This window comes from Atta cephalotes (assembly GCF_000143395.1).
Source record: "Atta cephalotes unplaced genomic scaffold scaffold00002, whole genome shotgun sequence".
Classification (NCBI taxonomy): Eukaryota; Metazoa; Arthropoda; class Insecta; order Hymenoptera; family Formicidae; genus Atta; species Atta cephalotes.
In genome coordinates, this window is record NW_012130066.1 from 10,952,832 (window position 1) to 10,964,168 (window position 11,337).

Genomic DNA, 11,337 nt, shown 5'->3' on the forward strand with positions numbered 1-11,337 from the left:
CAGTATGTGAAAATTTGATTCAAATTCGATTTCGAATAAAAAAAAATTCGATTCAATGTAGATTTCAAATTCGATTCGTTTTCGAACATATCACAGATTCGATTCGATTCGATTTTACAAATGCTTGATTTGCACATCTCTATAATTTTTTTTGAAGAAACTGCAAGAACTCTTAATTATGATATTATTTAAAATGCTTCAAGAGATCTAGTAATGTTACCAGACGAAATTTATTTTCAAGAAATATAATTTATTCAAGGAAAAGCACCGTTGATCTTGGGCTTGGGTAATACTAAAACCCGATTCAAAGTTACTTTGATTTTAAGTAAGGTTTAAAACTCTCTCTGTCTCTTTTTCGTTTTAAATTTCGCTTGAAATCAAGGTAATGTTGGTGTAACCGGACCTAAGTGATGCAGATAGAGAGAGAAGCTTAGATAATAATTATAAAACGTATACATAAAATATCACAGCGATTAATCATACACATTTTCATAGCTACAGCTCAATTTATATACACACATACATATACATATATAAATAGTTCAACGTTTTTTAAAGTATACACACTCACGCACACGTAAGGAGATATATAGTTGACACAATAACACGATACATAAAAATGTAAGTGATAAAAATGAGATTAAATAGTTATAGAATAAAAAAGTATTAAATATGTTCGTTTAAGCTAAAATAACCTGATAATGATAATTTTTACAATAACAAAATGTTTTTGATAATTTGAAAAGAAATTCAAATTGGTCCAAAATCGGTCTTACGAAGACTCTTCCTTTTATCTATATGTTTTATTTTTTTGCAAATAAAATATAATCAAAATTATTTATTTATACATACAGAAAATAGTTTGAACATTAGACAGATCTTAATCTCGAAGCATAACGTATATTTTAAAAAAATATAAAAGTATTAATTTTCAAAAAATATTAACAAAATATAAATATTTCTTAATTCCTAATTTGCTAGATATGACCTTGACTATGTTTCATCAAATGATGAGACTATTTTAACATTGTTTTTTTGTGATTTAAAGGATTCAACGCCATCTCTTGTTACAGAAGTACCAGTAACATCTAAGTATTCTAATCTTGATGCATTTAAAGCCAAATGGATAAGACTCGAATTTGTTACACGTGGATAATTTCTGCGAAAAAGAATATTAATGTAAATATTTTCCACTTTTTTTAAAAAGCTTTTAAACTTTTTAGTTCCATTGACTTACCTAACAACCAATGTTTTAAGATTTGGATTATTAGATATTCGTCTAGCTTCTCGTCTATCTTCTCGTATATCTTCTCGTAATATTATTATTCTTCTTTGTGGAGCTAGAAAGCTATTTACTCCTTCTCTTTCGCAAATATCACTTCCAAGTGCACAGATTGCTCTATCTGATATCAAACATCGTTGAAATCCATAATTTTCAAAAGAAAATCCATCCTCGACTAAAAACTGAATTAGAATAATTTATTTTTATGATCATTTTTAAAGACCACAATGTGAACAACATAACAATTATGAAATAAAAGTGTGAAACTAGCCCCCATTATTAAAAAGATTAAGTTTTTTCGGAGTTCTGTACAGATTTTCGATAATTACAGATTAACGGATAATTTAAAAAAATAATTTTGGCTATAAAATTGCGATTCAAAGATCCCCCATGTGGGGGAGTTAACTTCATGTAGCCCCATTTTCGAAAAAAATAATTTTTTATTAGAGTTTCTGGATAGATTTCTTATAATTCCATAGTTCTTGATGCATCTAAAAAATAATTCCATTCAAGAAAGTAAAAAAATGAATATTCAAAATTGGTATCTAAAAAATAGTCATAACTTTAAAAATGTTAATGCAATTTTTTTATTAAGATTTTTTTATTGTTTTATAAAACTCTCTGAAGACTACAAAGAACTCTCAATAGAAGTCTTAGAACTGTCAAAACATTTTTTTGTACTTTAAAATTACAAAATTGACACCTATAATCATCCGTTTTTCGATTTTAATTCTACAGATTTTCGTTATTAGAATTTCTGATAGAACTCTGCGAGGGTTATCCAGAATTCTCAAAAAATATGTTCTCTACATTATCGATATTCATAGTCCGTTCTTACTTCAAGATCATCTTAATTATTTTATCGGTTTTCTTTATCATTATAGTGATAATTATTGGTATTGTAATGTCTTAAGTAATGTCTTAAGATGTTAATATGGCATCTAACTGGTTCGTAATATCTTACTATTGCACTTAAATATAAGAATCAATCACTATGAATACTATAATATCCTCGATAAATATCATAAATATGACTTGGGATAATGTAGGAAACTTAGGACAGCATGTACTTTTGTTAAATTCAGTCGTGGTATCTATCCATGAATCATTAAAGAAAGTTTAAGTTTTTACATTTTTTTTAGTGACTCATGGATGGATATCATGACTGAATTTAACAAAAGTATATGCTATCTCAAGTTACCGGCACTGTTTCAAATCACCTAAATTTGCAGTAACGAGTTACTTTTTAGAAAAATAACGGTAACGAGTTACTTTTATAAAGTAATTTTGCCAATCCTGATTTTTAATTAGCATCATTATAGTATGCTCGTTTCAAAACTATAAGAAATAATCACTTAGAGAAATAGTCTTTATAATACTTTTCGCGAGCAAATCTTTTTGTGTGTAATACCTTTCTTTACTTTCTCTATGTACCTGTGCTAGATTGCCATCTTCAAATATAGGTAATCGTAAAGCTTGTTGCTGCCGATGTTGTATAACTTCGGGCGATTCATCATTTCTCCATGTTGAAGGGCATTCCAAATATAGATGCGTTAGAGTTTTAGTACTACTAAAACAACCAACTTCACTATCCCCAAGTGCTGTATCCCGTAAGTCTAAAATCTGAAACACAAGAATATTTTGTGTGCAATGTCTTTTCAGTAAGACTATAAGCATAAGAATGATTAATGTAATATAAATTGAAATACATAAGAAAAATTATACCTCTAATGTTTTGAATCCAAATCTAGTTGCTAAACTAGCATATGCAACACACTCGCCCAGACGATGACATGAGTTCAATCTGAGTTCTTTAAGTTTTGGTATTTTGCTAATAACTAGTAAGGAATGTGGGGTAAACCACTCACAGTTACTTAAAATCAAACACTAAAAATAATATTGAATGTTTAATACAATACCAATAATTACCACTATAATAATGATAAAGAAAACCGATAAAATAAGTAATAATAAAGTGTATTTATTATTCTTTGAATTTTTCATCATAGATAAATTTTTATATAAAAACTAAATAAAAATTACAAATAAAATAAGTCATTTATTGAAAACTGTATTGAATAGCAAGTATACATTAAATATACAATACAAATAATCGATATTAACAAGTAACAAATTTTAAGAGTTGATTCCTCACATAAATTCACGATGAAAACTTCATATGATCATCATCCAAAATAATAGTTTCAAACATATTTTAAAACATGCTTTAAACATAGCATGTCAAAATTTAAAGAAGACTCATCTTTTTTCAAAAGAACTACTTCGAGAGCCACTTAAGTTATTTTAATAAAACTTTAAACACAAAATTTCAAAATCTAAATTTTTCGAAATTTTCGCGAAAAATTTTTTTTCCAATTCTGTAGAGATATTCTAAAAATGTGTAAAGATGTGTGGCACTGTGTGAGAGCAACGAAAGTTCATACCCGATAGATTGCGAGTTCAAATCCCACGTGCCGTATATATGAAAAACTTTCGTAATCCATATCGACTTAGCAGAAGTAGAAAAATTTTTTTAATGTAGATGACTCTGTGACTAGATTCAGCTATCTCAAGATATAATTCCTGCTCATCTTTCTATTACTGTTATTACTTAACATCCTGTTCGAAACTATGCCATTTCAGACATGTGGTCATATGCAATTTTCATTTTAAATTTGTGTAAGGAATTAACCACATCTTAAAATCTTTTAAAATACTTAGTATCCACTTTGTATACCTATATTTTATATATGGGACATTCCACATCAAATCGGGCGGCCTTTATCAGCGATCTCTGTCGATTTTTTACTGATTTTTTAATATATTTCTCAGATTAAAATACGTATTCAGTTATTTTTTTAGATTTTTATCTTCATTCAGTTCTCTAGATATGAATTTTTTAATATTTTCAATTTATTTTATTTCGTAAACATTTAGTTGAACATAACTTCTATTTAAATTATGGAAAAACAAAAAATAACCACATCAAATTGATCTTAAAATTCTATTAGAAAAAAATATGAAAAATTTCAAGTTTTTGTTGCTACTCGAAAAATCTAATTAAAAAATAAAAAATAATTAAAAAATAAACAAAATCGATTTTCATCAAGATCGATTTTCATCAAGATCGATTTTTATTTTTATAAAAAAATTCTCCCATATTCTTACAAGTATGAAAAATTTAAGCTATATTTGATATATTTATTTCCGTCAAAATTTGACATCTATGTTTTTTTAATTTTTCAAAATATTAAATCTATTTAATGTTAGTAGATTTTTAATCTGCTGATGAGTTACATATATGATGTTGTTTCATAACAATATTAGAGAATATATTTTTAATTTCACAATTTAGGGAATAAGGATTTATAAGAACATTATTTGAATAAAATAACGTCTTTTAGAATATGAAGAAATTTATTAATAAATATTGAATCATTCTTATTTTTCAGTTCTTTTTTCTCACTCTTCATATTTTATACTTCAAAGAGTTCGAAAATTTTTTTACAATAAACGTACATTTTTTGAGGAATAACACTATGAATTTTTTTAGTCTCAGATATAGGCTTTGCCCTTTCAAATCGAGTATATATCTTTCAAATCGAATATATAGAATATTCCTTTATTAAGATATATTATATTCTTCTTAGTGAGAACTTTATTACGATATTTGGCAAATTCATTAAATCTAACACTTACTCGAACAGTTCATATAGAGTTATCTAGAAATCAGATGAGCGTTGAAAGCTTGCATGAGCCATTCTTTTTACTGTACCATCTATTCCGTCACATGAATCCTTGCCATGCGCCGTAGCAAAAGAATGCCATTCAGCTTTCGCTCCAAAATCTTTTCATGATAATAGATATTTGCAAAGTTCTTAAAATTTTTGAATTGTTGAGAAGCATCATCAAAAAAATAGTATATCTTAACAGGATCATTCGAAATAGTCCTTATAAATTCATTGATAATTTTGGAAAGCATATAAAAAAATGGCTACTGATGCAAGCCTTCAATGCCCATCTAATCGCTAGATAAATCCACATGAACTTTCGGATGGGTGTTCAATAAATATGCCAAATATCGTAGTAAAATTCTCATTAACGGAAGAATAACTTAGCAAACGAATATCTTATGATTCGATTTGAAAGAAAAAAAAACCTATATCTGAAACTCAAAAAATGCGTAATATTATTCCTCAAAAACGTACGTTTATTGTAAAAAAATTTTCAACTTTTTTAATTATAAAACATACAAAGAGTGAGAAAAAACTGAAAGATATAAATAATCCAATATTCATTAATAAATTTCTTCACATATTCTAAAAGATGTTATTTTATTCGAATAATATTCTTATAAATCCTTATTCCCTAAATAATTATACTAAAAATATATTATCTAATATTATCATGAAATAACATGATTTATATAATTCGTCAGCAGATTAAAGATCTACTAACATTAAATAATATATATAATATTTTGAAAAATTAAAAAAAATATGGACGAAAATTTTGATCATAATAAAATATGGTTTAAATTCTTCGTATATTGTACTAAGAATATAGGAGAATTTTTTTATAAAAAATAAATGTCGATCTTGACAAAAAACAATTTTGTTTATTTCAATCAGATTTCTCAAATAAAAACAAAAAACTTAAGTTTTTTTTCGTATTTTTTTCCTTACAGAGAATTTCAAGACAAACAATATGGTTATTTTTTTTGTTTTTCCATAATTTGAACAGAAGTTAAGCTAAATGTGTTTACAAAATAAAATTAATTAATATTAAAAAATTCATTTAGGAAACTAATGAAGATAAAAATCTAAAAAATAACCGAATACATATTTTAATCTGAAAAATATATTAAAAAATCGATTATATATAGGCACCAGTGACGATTTTAGGTCGTCCGATTTGGAATATATAATATATAATATATAATTCCATATATAATATATACGCGCGCGCGTGTGTGTGTGTATGTGTGTGTGTGTGTGCGTGCGTGTGTACATGTATGTATGTATGTACATGTGTATGTGTGTGTGGGATGAAAAATATCCTCGGACCTCAAAATATCTAAAAAAAAAAATCTAAATTTTATAGAAAACTGTTTCAAATAAAAGTTGTAAGGATTAAAAAGTTCAGACCTTGGATATTGTCATCAAAGTCAGACCAAGGTTACATTGATTTTTTTTTAATGAAATTTTTTTTAACACATTTTTCATTACATATTTTTGTAACTTATTTTGAAAGCTCTTTAAAACACTATAACGAAATATTTCTTCATCAATAATTTTGGCTTGAAAGTTACAGTGTCATCGGTGTTAACATTGCCCAAAGTGTTCGATGACTAAAATCTCTTGAGGACTTCTTTCACTAATCTCGATTAACACTAATCAATGGTTAACTCAATCATCACGATTGTCAATGTGAGAACTAAACACGGAAGAAGAAGAGAGGAGACGTTCTGATATATTAAATTGTTGATATTTCTGCAAGTTAATCGTCGATTAATTTAACCAGAAATTAATGAAGGAGATTCTAAATATTGTTCAGAATCATGATCTGAATAATATTTGTCAAGAACAAGGTCATTGGAGGTTATCTCCAATTAGAGATCCTTTTATTTTCATTTTTACATTAAAAATCTATTTTTACATAAAAATGTAAATAAGAGATACAACTTGCAAAGGCCTTTTTTCAAAAATGCTTACTTTTCAAGATATTTAAGGGATCCGGAACTTTTTGTACACTGTGCGCGCGCGCGTGTGTGTGTGTGTGTGTGTGTGTGTGAGAAAGGTATTTCATTTTAAATAAGACGTTAAGAAGTCATGCTTAGTCAAGAACTTAAAAATAATCGATTTTTTGGTTTTTGACATTTTTTGTAAATATAACATTTGGAAGATATTCTCTGAAAGATAATCCGATTAAGATTAACGGAGTTATAGAGTTCTAAGTGTACTTTGTTTGATCATTATAAATAGATCTAGCACCGTTATGAATAGATCGGCAATTGAAATAAAGATCGTTCCTTTCTAATTGTTTTTCTATTTTGGAGGCTACCCTCTTTTGAAAATGTACTATATGGGCCTGAAATAAATGATTCTATGTAAATTAAAATATGAATATTTTATTTAAGTATATATTTTTAAAAAGTCTTGCAATTTTTGCAAAAAAGTTCCCAAAAATCACACATTTTTTTCCTGACTGAGCATGATCCTCTAAAATTTCTCGAAAATTATAGTAGACACGAAAAAATGTTTCAAACAAAAGTTGTATGATTCGGAGGGAGATATAAGAAGATGCCATTGATTTAATTCTGAACAGATGGCGTTATTACAATCAAGGTCACTTCGAATTTTTTAAATGAAACCCTCCCAACTCCATTTTCATTGCATATTCTCATGGCTTATTTCAATAGTTTTTCAAAATACTATAAAAAAATAATAAAATTCTTCGAAGGTTTGAAAGTTGTGGTACTAGCGTTAGCTAGGGTTACCAATCGTACTCTTTTAAGAATACATGTACTTTTTTCGAAGTCGGAAAACAGCGTACTTTACACTTTTTGTATTCTTTTTTGAGAAATGAGACAAAATTTAAAAAAATTATTATTTAATAAAAAATTTATCAAATTTATTATTTTATAAAAAGTTTTGTTTGACTTGTACTGAGGCTGTGTTTGAGCAATATGTAATATATAAATGTTTATTTATATATTATATATTATATTAGGTGTACAACTTTGCTTTCGCCGTTTTTTTCCGAAATTCGAGGCTTTATTGTAAAAAACTGGTTATACATTTATGATTCAAAGTATAATATAAAAGTTTAATTTATCTTATATAGAAGTTTTTGTTAGAGATTTAATTATATACATATTTATTTTAAAAACTTATAAGAAAATACGTTGAATATGTGAATCAATTTTATATTCTCAATTCTATTGACGTTAACATAAAAAATTCTGATTATACTATATAAGTAAAACATATTTATTTGTAACCTATGAAGAATGAATAGAAGTTGTTAATAAAAATAAAAAATCATAAAAAGTCATTTTATATATATATATTTATATATCTGCATTTAAAACAAAAGACTTCTTCGTTTTTTATCTTTTTTTTCTTTCTTTTTTTTTTAAATATACTCTTTTTGTCAATGTACTCTTACAACCGAGAGTTGATAACCCTAGCGTTAGCATTATCCAAGAATCCGGCTAAAATTATGTAAAAATGAAGATAAGAGGAATAGTAATCTTGAATTTGAGAAATGTTATCCAGTTAATCTTGAAAATTCAAAAGATTTTAGCCATTGGTCGGACATCTTGGGTAATGCTAACGTCGGTAGTATACAAAAACCGATTTTTATTGAAAGAGGGACATCTTCTGACATGTAATTCTCTCAACTTTAACTCCCTAAAGGAGATGACAATCCCTAAAAAATTTCAAATGAAAAGGGGGATCAAAATACATCATTAGAAAGATATTTCAATTTCCTATCATCCTATATTTGATTTTTTGAATTCGATTAATTCATTCTGAAATACAGGGTTAAATCTAAAACAAATAAATCTTCATATCTTCAAACTTTTTTTCTGTTATGTACGGAACCAATTCATTAATTAATTTTAATCTAAAGACATTAGATTATCATATAAGTTAGTGTAGTGAATGTTTGAAATAATTGACTTTATCAGTCATATCAAGGTCAAATAAAATTTTTTTAATTGGAACACCCTATTTTTTAATCCAAAGTCTAATAAAGCTGATGTAAAGAGCTTTTCAAAATACTATAGTAAAGTCATTTTTCATTGAATACTTTTCGAGTTGTGAAACTCGAAAATACCGTCGTCATTAGCATTATTAAAAGTGCCCGACTAGTTGAAACCCCTTAAATGTTGTTCAAGATCTTAATCTTGTTTGACATCATATGTCAAACTATTGGAGATTGTTCTTCTCATTTTCATTTTCACACTAAAAACCCGTAACTCTCGAAAAATACTTAACGAAAAATGACTTTATCATAATATTTTGAAAGTATCTTGACACTAGCTATAAGATTTTGGAATCAAAAACAGTGTATTAAAAATTGTGTATATTAAAGTGTATTAAAAAAATACAATTTTATACATAAATCAACCATGACCTGATCTTGGCACAAGGTCAAATTAATAAGATCAGTAAATAGATTTTATATTTTGATATCTGAACTTTTGTTTGAAATATTTCTTCCAAAACCGTCATCCTTCTGAATGAATCCGGAAATCCAACCTTTTTGAACATCCTTTATAACGTGTCCATCTATAAATGTCCGAGCAAATATTTCGCAACTAGTTGAAGTTACAAAAAAGTTTAATTAAAAAAAGTACAACTCCGAGTCAGCTACAAAGCACGTTAAAATTTTTTTCTACTCTTGGTTTTTTCGACTTATGTAGGTTAACATAGTTTTTTTAAATAGATACCTTAATTTTTTTACATATTTGTATAGTAGAGAGCATTTGCAATCAAAAATTATATGTAATAAAAAATTGCTACACATCGTTATGACATCTTAAGTATTGAATCTTAAGAAATTAGTTTCCATATCACAATTTGAAAAACAAAATATAGACTAATATTTTGAATTCAGTTATGTCAAACAAGATCACTGACTTGAACTCGTCAAAATACGTGACTATTTGTTTTGTAAATAAAATATTTGTCTAGCAATATGAAAGTCAGTGCAGTATTTTAGTCAGTCAGTCATCTTTTCAATGAATACATATCACATTGTAGATTACGAAAATAATGATATTAATAATTAGTGAAAAGTATGATATGTTGGAGATATGGCATTTAAGTATGCGTAAAATGAAACTCGGCTATTTTATCAAAAGTATCCAAAACGAAGGATATCAAATGATCGTACATTTCGGCAAGTTGAAGATCAAAACATCGAACACGATCACTAACAAGACAACGTCGTATAATCAGAACAGACGAAGAGAAACAGACAAGTACTATTAAGTGTCCTATTAAATTTTATTGAAAATAAACGTACATCCATAAGAATAATAGCACGTAATTTAGAAGTAATCAAGAAGTTATGTGCATGCTATATTAAAGAAATCCAAATCGTGATAATTTAGTACAAGTTTTACATGAAGAAAATAAATCGCCAATTAATATTCTACTATATTAATATATTAAAGACATTGTCTACGCAACTGTACTTGAAAATGAGGAAGATTTATGACATAAAATAACTAGAACTGTTGAAGGCATTACAGTAGAAATGCTGTAATCAACAATGAGAAACATTATAAAACGCGTTGAATGTTGTATTGAACATGAACATCAAAATTTCGAGCAATTTATAGGTTAATAAATGTTCAATAAAAAACATTATTCATTTTTTTCTTCTTTAACCTCTCTTTGACATTTCAAACCACGTTCAAAATTACTCAGAATGCAATTTGCTACCTGGATACTTAAGATGTCGAATATCTCATAAATGATGCATAATAGCAATTTTTTACTACATATAATTTTGATTATAATTTTGATGCTCCCTGTACTATACAAATATGCAAAAAAATTATAGATATTCATTAAAAAAATTATTATTATGTTTACACGGCATACTTTACACCGAAGTTATAACATCGATGTGAGAGATAGATATATTAAAAAATTAATAGTTTATAGAGATATACTTTATTCTGGTACATATTGACATAAAATATTAAATATCTCCTAAACTTTTAATTTTTTTAGAATTATACCTTAACACTTTTAGAATAATGAGATGAATAATCAATTAGTATAAAAAGAACATATAGTTTCTTATTTAAAAAATTATCTTTTTTTGCCTACATAGTTTTAAAGCAACTGTGTGTTTTTTTTACACCAATTAATTCAATGTATTTATGAAAATATTAAGGAGATTATTAAGAAATTTAATGTTTACGAGATATTTAATGTTTCATGTCAATATATGAAAGAATAAAGTGTATAATGTCTCGTAAATTACACAGTATTTCCCACAAAAAAAGTATTCTGTATTAGAGGAGGGGG

The 11,337-nt window shown here is 26.6% G+C and overlaps 1 protein-coding gene across 1 annotated transcript in view; it reads right to left on the reverse strand.

The window, feature by feature from the left end:
- Window positions 1-993: 993 nt before the first annotated feature.
- The window catches only part of LOC105622058, an 11,698-nt gene continuing 1,354 nt past the window's right edge, over window positions 994-11,337 (reverse strand). The window contains exons 4-7 of the mRNA XM_012203496.1: window positions 3,008-3,169; window positions 2,717-2,905; window positions 1,238-1,464; window positions 994-1,159 (exon numbers count right to left, since the gene is read on the reverse strand). Coding sequence (XP_012058886.1) covers window positions 994-1,159; window positions 1,238-1,464; window positions 2,717-2,905; window positions 3,008-3,169 — 744 coding nt within the window. The remainder of the gene's footprint in view (window positions 1,160-1,237; window positions 1,465-2,716; window positions 2,906-3,007; window positions 3,170-11,337) is intronic.